We start from the raw sequence: 13,363 nt of genomic DNA, 5'->3' as shown, positions 1-13,363 counted from the left end.
GCGGGCAGCAGGAGCTCACCATGCATCTGCCCCAAAACCCTTCCACACCTATCAGAGTAATGCTTTGTGCCCTGGAGTGATAGCAGTGCCCAGCAGTAATACCTGCTAGCAAAGTGCTCGATCCGGGAGTGGGTGTCGGCATGTGGTAACATCGGGGAGGAGGCTGGTCTGGAAGAGACACACACTGGTCAGCAAGGCTTGGCAGTCCTCACTCAAAGCTAGGGCTTGGAGGGGCTGCCCTGATCTCACCTGGGCTGAGAACAGCCAGGGACAGGCTGGAGAGGGAGACTGAAATCTCCAAGAACTAGGTGCCATATCACCCCCAGAGCAAGTGCCCCCTCCAGCCTTCTCATGGGAGCCCTGTCTCACAGCTGGGACGCTCCTTCCATCTGTGGAGCCTACGTATCAGGCAGGGTTGAAAGGCACAGAGCCCAGGGCCCAGCCAACTCACGTCTCTGAGAAGTCAGCCTCGAGTACGGACTGGACAGGCAGGTAACCTCTCTGTGGGTGCTTGCTGAAGTACTGCTTAGACCGAAACTTGTTCTTCAGCGTCGTGGCAAAGTCTCTCATGTTCTCACTGGACGTGGTCTGCAGAGATACAAATATTACCAAGGTGCTGCTTAATGAAAAGTGGGGGACCACAGGTCAGCATCCATAGGAAAGAAGTCCCTTCAGGCTGGGCACGAGCTCCACAGAGGAAGAGGCAGACACAACTGAGGAAGCAAGGAGGGCACACGACAGCTCTGTCAGCCTGCCATGGGGCCTGGCACAAGCCAAGCTGGGCATCAGTGGATGCCATGCATCCCGCTCACCACAAGCCCCAGAATAGCAGAGATCTCCAGCATGCAGAGGAGAACTAAAACATACAAGGGATCTACTTCTGGGGCTGCACCAGCCCAAACATCGCAAGGCTGCTGCCACTGATGGGGACTTGCTCTGAGTCAAGACCAGCCCAGCCCAGCCCAGCTCCGTACCGGAGTGTAGTACTCCATGATGGGGTAGTGCAGCTTGTTGCCCTTGCTGGCTCGCCCGGTGAGGAAGCAAGTCTGGCAGATATCCACATTGAACTGCTTCAGGCTTCGATACCTGGAGTGATCAAGAGGCCATAGGGAGGCAGTGAGAATCAGCAAAAACATTTTTGAGCCCAAGGAAAGCTCAGCAAGGGACAGAGGTGGTCTGAGTTGCTCTCACGCCCCACTAAACCCACAGTGCTCATGGCTGAAGTCACCAGAAAAGCATCCTGCTCCTTCCCCTCTGCTGGCACCTGGTCTGACCTGCCTGAAACACTGCTGCTGCAGAGCTCTAAGTTCCCCCAACAGCGCAGAGCAAACTCAGCTCCCTCCTGCAGGACACCATGTACTTCCCTTGGGGGCCAAGTTCCCATATCACAACCCCTACCTGAAGCCCTTGATGGGGCACTGGCGGCAGACGGAGCACTTGGTCTGGTGCTTCACCTGCTCAGCCATGGTCACCCGGTGCAGCACAGCCAGCCACACCATGGACTGCGGCTCCAGGTTAGCCCACTCCAGGAACTGGGACGCCTCGATGGCAGGCTTCCTGTTGCTCTAGGGAGGGGAGAGGAAGGGACTGCTCAGAGCTGGGACCCAGCTGTGATGGGGTCCAAGCTCCTCGCCAACTCTGGGAGCCTCTCCCTGGCACAGCTGCTGCAGACGGGTACGGTACGGACCACGGCACCCTACTCACAAAGCGGAAGCAGCTGCGGATGCTGGGCTCCACATTGCTGCCCCCGAACGCCGCCACCTCCCCCAGCTGGCGTGGGACCTGGATGGCCTCGTGGAGCAGGACGCCAAGCTGCCGCTGGTCACACAGTCCCCCAGAATTCGCCACTTGGCTGAAGAGATCTGCTGGCAGGACAGACACACAGCCCCGTTAGAGACATGGCTGATGCCCTGACACACCAGGCAGGACACAGGCATGGGGCAGGGCGGTGTGTGGATCAGACCTGTCTCCAGCAGGGAGCTCAAATAAGAGGGAAAAACTGAGCTATGATTAAATAATCTTTACCAGTATCCTTCCAGCTCCCAATAACCAGGAGTTTAAAGTCTTCTTGAGACAGAGGTTACATACATCACTTCTTTAACAGCCACAGCTGGCCTGTCCTCTATGAATCTGCCTAATCCCTTTATTTAATCCCTTGGTGCTTCCTATGCTAACCCCTCTGCAGTATCCCATGGCAGAGACTACCATGGTAAAATGCAGTGAGGAAAGGGGCTTCCTTTAATTTGTCTAACCTACTTCCCAGCCACGCAACCCCAGGTTTTTTCTTTCTGGGAAGCACTGGATAACTGTTGCCTGTTTGCCTTCTCGGCACTGTTCCTTATAGTGCCATGCAAGCAAGATCACCGCAGCAACAAAAATGTCTCCTTATTTAGGTGGCGTAGGCTTGGGGAGGGAGGAAGGGTGGCAATGCAAGCAGATTAGTCACTGCAGGAAAGCTGTTTCTCTGCTCTTTCTGGGCAAAAAAGGGCTAAGCCAGGAAACAAAAGCACTCCCACTTTCCCCAGGTTACTCTACACCAGGCCCTGGGGGAGGAGATGGGGGACTCACACTGAAACTTCTCCTTGACCTCGGTCCCGCACAGACATGCAATGCCCGTCTTGAAGGAGAGAGCCCTCATCTTCCCACTGCGGCCACTGCAAGGCGAGATATTGCAAATGTTTTGGAGGTTTTTTTATGCAGGAGGGTCAGCAAGGCAAGCTCACGCCAGGCAGCACCCTCGCTAGCGGCCAGGGCCTTTTTGCAGCACTGACAGCTGGAAGAGCAGCACAGAGGTTTCCTTCCAAGCATGGCAGCCGCACAGCTCAGGGGGACACTGAGAGACCAGTACCTGTCAAAGACATTCAGCAGCCAGTTGAGGCTCATGTCCACACAGAGCGGCACATTTACCAGGATGCCCCGCTCCTCCTCCAGCCTCTCGTAGAGGGCAGTCAGGCAGTGGATGACCTCCACTACGTCCATCGCCCGGTCGCTGGGCTGCAGATCGTGCTCATTGAAGATTTCCAAGGCCGTGGTCAGGGTCACCATGTCCACTGTGCAGAAAGCACAGGCGCAGGGATCAGAGGCAGAGAGGAAAATGGGAGAGGTGAGAACCGAGATGAGGGAGACACAGCCCTGCCCTGACCTGGGGGAGTCTCAGCCCCACTACAGTGCGGAAGATGCTGGCAGGATGGACAGAGCTCCCAGAATTGCTCTCCCACCCCTCCCAAAATACCCACATCTCCACCTATAGTCAACTTGAGCCACCATTCTGCATGACCTTCCTTCCCTGTTCCCAGAGCTGGCCTCTGCACATGCCAGGTCCCTGCAGGGCTGGCATGGGGAGGTGAGTGGGCACAGAGCCACACATACCCTACAAGCAGCTGCCCAGAGGTGGAGCAGTCCTGTCTCCAGCTCTGACCGGCAGCAGGTGTTGAGGCAGAAACCTAAAACAGAGCTGGGACAGCATGAGGTACCCTGGCTACCCTGCTTTCAGATTTCCATGGTTGCAGGTTGCACGTACTACTGTGTTTAGCAGTTAGCAATCTTTCTTTCTTGAAAGTCTTTCCATTTCTGAGACCATTTAAGTTCTCAGTGCCCAGGGGATCATGTGCCATTTCCACACTGTAATTCACTCTGTAGAAAAGTCCTTCCTTCTCCCGTCAAAGCTGCTGACAGTTGCATTGGGGACCCCCAACTCACACGCCAGTGAGTATCACTGCTGCTCACCCTTGTGTTCACACTGCCCATGACTGCGCATGGCTCTGACGTGTCCCACACTGCCTCTTTCCTACATGGCCACTCAGTCCACCAAACCTCTCATCATAGGGAAGCTGCCTTGGCAGCCTCCTTGCCCTTCTCAAGTACATCTTGAATAAGAAGCACTTATTCACATTCTTCCACATCATTTCTGGATTGGGAAGAAGGTGCCATTGCAGCACGTGAGATGCAAGAGACGCGCAACCAAACATGCACAAGCAGCACATGGAAGGGCTCTGCTTTGCTCTCTGCCCTTTTCCTCACCGTGGCTGGTGTGTCTACGGCTGCTGCTGCATGGACATCTTTGCAGGGTGGCAAAAGCTAACTGCTGCTTTCCCCGATTTGCACTACATCAGCCCTGAATGTCCCTGAGTATGGGACACTGTCACCACAGTGTCATGAAACTGCTCTGCAGCCAGGGTTCAACTCCCCCAAGTACCAAACCTCCTCTCACGCTCACTCATTGCCTTCTTCCAGGCCTTTCACAAGATGTCAAGGAGCACAGGTCTGCCTGGGACCCCACTGCCGCCTGGCTGTGCCTCCTCCCCATAGGGAATGATTAATTCAGGACAGGGTTTTCTCTCATCTTGCCGCTGTTTAATCTTGACAGAGTCTTAGGCAAGAGGCCTTGCTAAAAGCTCTCCAGCAGCCAAGGATCCCGCATCTATCAGATTCCCATCCACCTCCTCACCTATTCCCCCAGAAACTCTTCAGCAGTTTCTGAGGAGCAGCTGTCCCTCGCAGAGCCATGTATCATGTTGAACTCCTATCGCATCATATTCACCTGGCTATTAGTCCTCGTTTTAACTGGAGTTTTACCAACAGTGCAGAAGTCAGGTTTATTGGCTCCCTTCCTCCTCTTTAAGTAGTGGAGCCCTCTCTGCCCCTGCCAGCAAGGCTGGTTTCTGCTCTCGATTACATCGACGGCTTCTCTGGGCTCCCTTGGAGCTCTGGGGTGAGCCCCTGCCTGATCCCACAGCTTTCTAACTCTGAGCTGGACCACTTTGTTCTCAAATCCTTTTGACTAATACCTGCGTTTCCACCCAAGCCTGCAAAGAAAGGCACTGACACAGACACCTCACCAGTGGATTTGCTCAGCTTTCCAGCCATAGGTTCATCTTCCTAGTGCTTCTCTCCTCAGCTACCTGTCCCCTGCCTTTGATGTGCTGATAAAAGCTTGTGTCAGTTTAATGCCTTTGTCAAGGGAGACCCAGCAGGAGGGAAATACTTCCCGCACTCACATCGCAGGGCTTTTTGCACCCGTCGTAGTTTCATAGCCGTCCGATATGCTGAGAACTTGATGTTGTTCAAATCCGCTGCAATAACACAGGAAAAGAATAAAACTGCAGCTCAACATCCTTATCTCCAGGGCAGGAAGCAGCAGCTGCAGTTCTGAGACACCAGCCCCACCAACAGAAGCAGAGTGTGTGCGGAAGGAGGAGGGGCAGAGCCTGGCAGGGGGTTGCACCTGTGCCCCCCTTTGCTTTGGGGGGCCCTGTGCCACAGAAGGGGGCAGGTGGGCTGGGGGGATCTCACATAGTACCCCACTCTGCGAAAAGGTGGATGCTACTTGAGTGGTTTTGTGGCAGCCTCCTTACCCAGCGTCTGGTACAACTCCGTCATCTTTGGGTGGTCCCAGCATGTTGTCTGGGCCTGGTGGCTAGAAGGAAAATAGAAGGAAACCAAGAGTCAAGCTGGGAATTAAGCAGCTGTCATGAGAGATTAAACAAAGGACCCAGCCGGTCCTGGGCGCGAGTCCCCCAGTGCCTCCAGACGCTGGGGCTGCTGCACCCCCATAAGTACACTCCCCAGCCACAGCAGCGTGGAAGATGCCCACAGGAGGATGCCCCCACTTGCTGCCAGCGTCCCTCCTCATCTGGAGCATCTCAGCAGGCAGGGAAAGCCTGGCTCTGCGAGGTTCCGGATGACACGCTTCACTGGAGGTCAGTGCTCAGACCAGTCCGCTCACTGTCACCCGCTCCTAATTGGTCCCTAGTTCCTGTTCCCACTGGGCCAGAGGAGACCACGGGCTATGGTTGGGAGCACACTCACTTGATGTAGTATGGCACTTTGTTGGGGGAAATGGCTCGCTCCCAGGGGACCTGGACAGAGGCTGCAAGGAGAGAGACACAGATGTCAGATCAACACCAAACGCTCCTTTAGGTTGATGCTGTTTCTGATTAGAGCCCAGCAGGACTGTGCCAGCAGGTGGGTGCCACTGAAGAGGCTGTGCCTTCCCAAATCACCGACTGGGGGTGTTGGAGCGGGCAAGCGGATGCTGCCTATAAAAGAGGCACAAAACTGTTGGTCTTGTCAGAGGTGTCTTGCCTCTTGAGACAGGGGCTCTGAATCTGGCTGAGCTCAGAACCTGGGAAGAGACAGTTCCTAATGCTTTTGATGATGCCTAAGGCAACGCAGTGGTCACCAGTGGGCAGGGCTCGTAGCAGCTGGGATTCAGGCACACACAGAGAACTGCCTGTTATGGCCAGGCTTGGGCACCCACAGCATCTGCTGTTCCCATTACTCATGCTCTGTCAGCTGCAGTATCTTGGGAAGACGAGGACGCATCCCATACCAGTTGTCTGCCACTCTACTTTTGTTATCTAGAGGACGAAAGCCCTTTTATGACCCTCAGCTATTTTCCCTTGTCACAGGCAGCTTATCAATTCCAGCAACTGGAAAAGTCACTCTTCCTCTCAGATAGGAGGACATGGTCTGCAGAGAAACACAGGCCAACAAACACCACTGACATCTGGAGACTCTTCAGGGCTCAGCATTTCTGAGGACGGACCCCAGACTCTGGAGCACAACCTGCTGCCCATCCTTTGCAGGTCTGAGAGCTGTCAGCCAGCAGCAACTCAGCTCTGTAGGAACAGCATCCTTCTGCCTCGCCATGCGAATGAAAACCTTAATGTGCGCATTTTTGGCCTCTGAATGACTAACATGGGATATGGGGGACTGTCTTTTTCTGCCATCTGTTGTCATGCCCACCCAGTCTCTGAGGCTGGCACAGTCCCAGTGTTACCTGGGAGCTGCAGCTGCGAGTGTCACAGCTCTGCGCTCTGAAAGGGAACCACAATCATGTCCCACCCTTGGTCCCACAAGGTGAGGTAGCACAATGCTAACTTTGGGAGATGCCTCCTGTTCTGGTTCCTGTGTACCAGGCACTGGCCTGGGCCCTTTTCTAGCTGTGTGCGTGGCTCTGGGGGCTCTGGGCTCAGCAACAGGACTCCGCACCCCATTCTCCTGTGCCACAGCCCATGCTAAGCCACTCTGCAGGGGCAGCCTCCTAGCGGGAAGCCAGAAGGACCTGCTCACATACAGGAGAGGAAGTGCTGGGAGCCTGGTCCGAAGTCCCGGTGGGCGTCTTGGAGCTGCTTCAGGCGTTCATTTACGGAGGCCTGGAGAATGAGACATAAGAATTCAATGGCAGCCCATCAGGCATTTCAGATTGAAGCCCCATTCAGGAAGGCTTGTGGATGGACTCAGACATGCCCCAGCATGTAGGTCCTCTTCCTTCCTCGCCTGCCTTGGTATTTGCATTCCCCAGTCCACTCAGCCCTCTACACCTTCTCTCACAGGCTGAGGCAGCACAGGCCACATCTCCAGCTCACCTGTATCCATATTTTCACAGATATTAACAAAGCCACAGCTGGTACTGACCCCCCCATCAGATCCCGATTCTCCTCAGACAGCATCCTTTGTTCCTCCCGTTGCCTTTTCCTGCTCAAGACCTCTATAGATTTACCAGCCACTTTCCTCACACTGAACTGATGCCCTGCTCCTCCAGGAACATCAGCTATACCATCCCTGCTATGGAAGCCTTACTTTATCATCCTTGAAGGTCAGTAGTGACAGCCCTTCCCCAGCGTCCCCCCACCTGTGGTTTATTTGCAGTGCTTGGTCCTGACTCCTTCCCACCTGCAGCTGCTTCCAGCGCATGTTGATCTGCTCCAGGGTACGGGAGTTCTCCATGGACAGGTGGACATCAGAGATGGCAAGCTGGTGCGCAAGATCATTGACCATCTTCACCCCATTCTTCATGGGGGAGAGCTCCTCTTTGAACAGCTGGAGTCCCATGCCCAGGGGAACAGGCACAGGGCAGAGGAAGAAGGAAAAGAAGCAGGCGAGTGGTCAGGACTTGGGTCTGATCCCCCTGCTACAAGCTAGGGTGGGCTAGTGGCTGGCAAGATGCTGCTGACTAACCCTTCCACAGGGTACCTTAGTGGGGAAAAAAAACCCAATACAAACCAGACATTACTGGTTTACTGGATTACTAAAATCTCCTGAGAAGTGGGACATGGACAATGGCTCATCTATGCTGAGCCACTATGTAAGTGTGCCACCTGTGTAAGGTCTGTGCCATGAAAGGTGCTCAGCACAGCCAATTACTCAGGACACTGCAGGCCAAATCCATCCTCACACAAAGCTAGGGGGCTCTCGGCGGGAGGACCTGGCCCCTGAGACCCCAAGTAATGAGGCTGCATTGGACTGAGCAGTCAGGAGGAGCAGCACTGCCCTCCTGGGAAGCAGCATCTCATCACCTCTGGGGCCAAGGCTGGAGCCTTCTCAGAGCCAGAAGTACCTTGGTCGACTGGATGTGCTCCAGTAAGGAGTCAATGAAGAGGTCCCCAATGGGTTCCCAGGTTTCACGCACACTTTCAGCCTGGTCCAGTGTTGTGCTGAGTTCCTCCATGGCCCCTTTAATCTCTAGCAGCTGCTCCAGTGTCCGTTCAATGTGACGGTGCTGGTCTACGCACCGGGCTGTGAGCTTCTCCCACAGCTCACTGGCCACATTCGCCTGCTTCCAGACAAAGCGACTGATGTTTTGGATCCGGTGCCGGGGAGAGACATCTGTGAAGGCAAAGCAGAACGGGAACAGAAAGCAAAAATGCGAGCCCAGCCCAGAGAATAGTGGGCAAGAGATGAAGGGAGGGCAGGGAAAAGAGAGATAAAAAAAATCTAGGGAAAACTGGAAAGAGGGAGGGAAACCAAGTGATAATAGTATCCCATCTCTGCACCAGCTCCTCTAGGTATCCAGCCTGCCCACAGACCTCTGTCTGCTCTCTGTCTGTCCTCACAGGCAGAAGCCCTGCTGCCCTTTAAAAACCTACCCCAGAGCACCATCTGATACTGTCTCATGAGATGCACCCCATCATGGACTATGCCAGCAGCCTCTGCCTTCGCCCGGGACAGCAGCACGGCTCTGCACCAGTCTGACCTTTGGCCAAAGGATTGGAAACAGCCTGGCACGAGGCAGAGCACTGACGTGCTGCTTTGTGCCACACCAACCACCTCCACTCCATCCTCTCCTGTCCAGCCCAGGAGGAGCTGTGCTGTGCTATGGGAGAACAAGGAAAGGGGAGCTCCACGGACCTTTGCTTTCTGAAGTTGGTTCTTCTAATTCCTCGAATGGATGCTGGGAAAGGAAAGCCTGTGCTGACTCCAGGACAGAGTAAATGTATGGTCCCCGAGACTTCACTTCTTCCATGAAAGCCTGGAGAGCAGAGCACAGAGATAAGACAGCAGGCTGAGCTTGAGAATCGTGCCCACGCTGCCCCCTTGCCAAGGACTGCAGTGATTCATTCACTCCAGGGCCCAAACCTCACTGGAGACACAGAGAGAAGTTAACAGAGAAATATTTTTGCAGTTTGGGGAAGGAATGACCACTTGCAAGAAGGTGGCTCCTGCAGAGGTCTGGACTGCAGCTTTGCTAGAGCGGGGAGGTGGAACAGTGAGCCCAGAAGGGTGTGCTGAGCCAGGGCTGCGCAAGAGGAACTACTTTATTGATGCTGGTTTCACAGGCACTGCTTGGAGATGCTCCTCACTCATGCAGCAAGACATGGTCATGCAAACAGTCCTTCCAGCAGCTGTTCAGCGACAGGTCCAGCTGCTGGAGGAGCAAGGAGGGGAACAGCAGGATGCCCCAAAGCAGCGTATCCACCAGGGCAGACTTTGGAGGTAGACTGGTTTAGGATGTCCTCTCCTCCGCTCCAGCTGCAGCCCCCCACTGGTGCCGGACTGGCTATTTGTGCACCAGGGAAGTGGTTAGCTCCAGTGAGGATGAGGGATAGCAACAGTAAGCAACAGTTTAGTTTTGTTTTCAAGGTAAAAACAACTGAAGTCCAACAGCCACTGGCAGCAAGAAGGAAATGCTCTGATCAGGGAAGCAGGAAACTCTGATCTGTCTGGGTTTACCCCAGTTTCAGATATGATGATAATGTGCTACTGCAGGAATCATTCATGTCCTGACCACCGGGTCACCTTTAGAACAACTGACCTCCTCAGGCCCCAGGGTCCCAACAGCAGAGGTGAGTGAGAGGCAATTCCCTCTGTTGCAGAGGTAAGACATAAGGAAGAAACTACAAGAGAAGTGATGGGGCCCACTACCAGCTGCAGCACCTGCAGATGACTTGAGGCTGTCATGCAGATTTATTGTCTAAAAGCAGATGGGCTCCGCCTGTTGCATGCCATGGGTGTTTGCTATTGGATTGGGGCTCTGCCTTTCCACAGGAAGCAGAGATGGAGATAGGCAAGGACTGGTGCACTCATAGGCTGTGGGCATGGGCAGTGATATGAGGTGGGGGTCCCAGGCAGGGCTGCCCACCTGCAGCTCATCTTAGCAGTGAACAGTGGCAGGGGGGGCACGAGGGAACGTACCGCATGTGTCTCCTTTTCCTGCTGCACCAGGACAACATCGCCCCGCAGGGGCAGCTGTGCTGAGAGCTCCTCATCCTTCTGCCCGAGCCAGTCTATGATCTCCTGGAGAGGCACCTGCAGCTTCCCACTGTGGTCGGAAAAGGCCTCCAGCCGAGCCCTAGCGGGAGAGCGAGGACAGCAGGACGGTGGTCAGAGAGACAGGAGGGGAGCAGGTTCCCCAGGGAGGAGAGGCACAGCACCGCAGCTGGGGGGGTGACCCCCAGGAACCTACAGGACCCCACCAGTGACTGGCAGCACGTGTCAGCACGGGCTGTGCATGACCCTCAGCCAGCACAGATGCTGAGGCCATTCATCACCTTGGAGCCCAGAGCAGAGGAGAGAGCCACTCCGCATTTGCCTGTGGGTTGGGGCTGTGCTCTGGCTAGCACAGGGGGCTTGGCTCGGCATTTACATGACTGAGCAGCTTCTAGGAGCCTTGCATTAAGGCAGGAGACAATTAACACGCCCCAGTTAAGCTCTCCATCATGCTGGCTGTGGAGCTGCAACCTCTGACGGTCTGGAAGGCGTGTTCCCCCCATGCGGTGGAGAGGGCTCCCAGCGAAGGGACAAGTACAGAGGAAGTGGCGGCAAGGCCGTGGGGCAAAAAGAGACAAGCCTCAGAGACAGTAGCAGCAGAGGATGGAGAAAGCAGCAGAAAGCAAGCAGAAAGCAAGGAGAGGGAGAGGGGGGACAGGATGGGTGGAAATGGAGGGGATGCTTTTCAGCATAGAGAGAAAGACTCAGAGGTCTGTGGACAAGAGCGGAAACCGAGTCAAGGTCACCGTGAATTCATGTGGCTTTTCAAGCGAACAAGTTCAAAAACCTCCTGACAAGCACATGCAGCAGGCAAGGCTGGAAGGCCAGGCCAGCCCCAGATCTTGCTCCAGCAGGGACTCTTACCGAAGGCTGTGGGATTTCTTTTTGATCTCATTCCAGCAAAGATTCATCTCCAGAGGGGCCTGGGGTCCGGCGGCACCACTCGGAGCCCGGGGGGTTACACGCAAAGGTCCTGCACCATCCTGTGAGGCTTCAACCTGGGCAGAAACAGAACCACGCTGCATCCAGAGGTCACTGCCTGGTGCTTACAGCACTTGCCTGGGGACACCTACCCCTCCTCTGTCTTGTCCCTGCCTGGCTTTTCAACTCACAAAGAGGCTGCCCTGCTCCCGGAGGGGTCTGTTAGCAGCTCCAGGGAAGCTCGTGGCCATGTCTGGAGGAAGGATGCAGTGCCAGCTCCAGCACACTAAGAGCAGAGGTTGAAGGAAGGGCTAACTGCACATCTCCTGTTCTGCAGGATCTCTGTGCTCCTTAGTTATCCAGCAATGAACTTATCTAACTGCTAGGTATTAAATCAGAGCTGGCCCTTGTGTGTCATGGTCCCTGCAGGGCTAACAGCAATTTCTTTCCACAGCCACAGGGCTGCTGTGCTTCGAGAAGACCCACAACAGTGGGTCCTGTTGTTCCTAGGGACCTAGGGGACCTGCCAACCTCCTTTACGCCATCCCCAGTACTGGGAGCTGCCACCTGCTCCTCTACAGAAGGATATTCCCTGCCTGCACAGCAAATCTGAGATGCCGCTTCTCCTCCACAGATGCTACTTCTCCTCCGCACCTCTCCAGAACGAGCAGTAGTGGGAAGGATGCTCTGAGAGGCCGTGGAGCAGATGACAACAAATCCTAACCCAGACACATGAGGGAAGCACACTTTGCACCACGCCACTCAGCCTGGAAAACCGGATGCTGATCCCTGGACAGCAAATCCTTGGTGGATGGGGGAATGAATCCTCTCCTAAGCCTTTAGCACTGTATCATGCACCTGCTCGTGATGGCAGCAAAGACATCGTTGCACTTGCTGGTGACAGCAACACACACCAGGAGGACTAGAAGCATCTCACATAGGACTCAGTGAGTGAGAGGGAATTTCCTCTCCAAAAAACATAGTTTGTTGTGCGAAACAAACACACACATTGCATTTCCACAAATGAGACGTTGATGCGCTTTGTTGGGGAAATGGCAGCATTTCGATCTAATGCTACTTTGAGCTCATTTGTGATAATAATCCCCAGGTGATTAATCAACCATAATTAACTACATTAGCACTTTCTAAACAGCACATACAACAGGCACCCCTTTGCCAGAGAAGGGCAGCTGCCTCTGCAGGAAAGTAGCAGCTCTTCCAAGGGGAATGTGCGGATACTTGTCACTTGTCCTGTCCAAGGACTCTCGGAGGTGTCCAGGGGACGGATCCAGCCGAGCCAAGGAGAACAGACAGGAGGAAACCACCAGAAGAGGAATTTGGCCACACAGCTAAAACAATAGCCCCTCCACACCAGTTCTGAGAGAAATCAAATGATCACTGAGACTGGTGCTAAGTTTGCTTCATCTAAAAACATCTAACATCCTGCCACTCCAGGAACAGATCAGAAAACAGAGAAAACCATCACCCACAGAGTTCACAGGAATCTTGGGGAAATGAATAATAAACCACTCAAGCTAAAACTGCTGCTTGCAGGTAGAAAAATCAATACTCTGCATGTGCACATCCTCATGACACTGAAGTAGGTTAGCCCCACAGCACTGCCAGGGAACACTCCAGCCCTCTCCTCTATCCCACAGGATACCAAAGGAGGATCAGCTCTACCTGGATGCACATGCAACTCCAGCACAGCTCAGCAGACAACACAGTCCTCTCAGCCTTGTTTAAAAAGAAGTTAAAAACCCACTAAGCCTGCAACTAACAGACCATGCCCAGTAGATGAGCCAGTGACAGTGGCCAAGCAGGGGCCAGGTGCTGAACATCTGCTCCCGTAGGACAAAACCTCTGCAAGCAAGCAGAGGGAAAAAGCAGTGCTTTCCCTCTGAGCATCCCCTAAGCATCTCTTCCCCAGACCCCAGCAGTGGTAGCCTGG

General features: G+C 54.4%; 1 protein-coding gene across 1 annotated transcript in view; it reads right to left on the bottom strand.

Annotated features, from left to right (window-relative positions):
- The window catches only part of LOC104081585 (dystrophin-related protein 2-like), a 14,116-nt gene extending 2,618 nt beyond the window's left edge, over positions 1 to 11,498 (bottom strand). Inside the window, 16 exon segments of the mRNA XM_009584431.1 lie at positions 103 to 168; positions 452 to 588; positions 975 to 1,086; positions 1,399 to 1,565; positions 1,705 to 1,862; positions 2,569 to 2,654; positions 2,849 to 3,050; positions 4,998 to 5,072; positions 5,355 to 5,416; positions 5,809 to 5,869; positions 7,079 to 7,157; positions 7,678 to 7,824; positions 8,342 to 8,610; positions 9,133 to 9,253; positions 10,417 to 10,573; positions 11,356 to 11,498. Coding sequence (XP_009582726.1) covers positions 103 to 168; positions 452 to 588; positions 975 to 1,086; positions 1,399 to 1,565; positions 1,705 to 1,862; positions 2,569 to 2,654; positions 2,849 to 3,050; positions 4,998 to 5,072; positions 5,355 to 5,416; positions 5,809 to 5,869; positions 7,079 to 7,157; positions 7,678 to 7,824; positions 8,342 to 8,610; positions 9,133 to 9,253; positions 10,417 to 10,573; positions 11,356 to 11,402 — 1,946 coding nt within the window. The 5' untranslated portion in view covers positions 11,403 to 11,498.
- Positions 11,499 to 13,363: the final 1,865 nt, after the last annotated feature.

The sequence above is a fragment of the Fulmarus glacialis genome, unplaced genomic scaffold (assembly GCF_000690835.1).
Source record: "Fulmarus glacialis isolate BGI_N327 unplaced genomic scaffold, ASM69083v1 scaffold15670, whole genome shotgun sequence".
Lineage (NCBI taxonomy): Eukaryota > Metazoa > Chordata > Aves > Procellariiformes > Procellariidae > Fulmarus > Fulmarus glacialis.
Note: the sequence above shows the minus strand (reverse complement) of the source record. Positions and strands in the feature narration are given on the sequence as shown.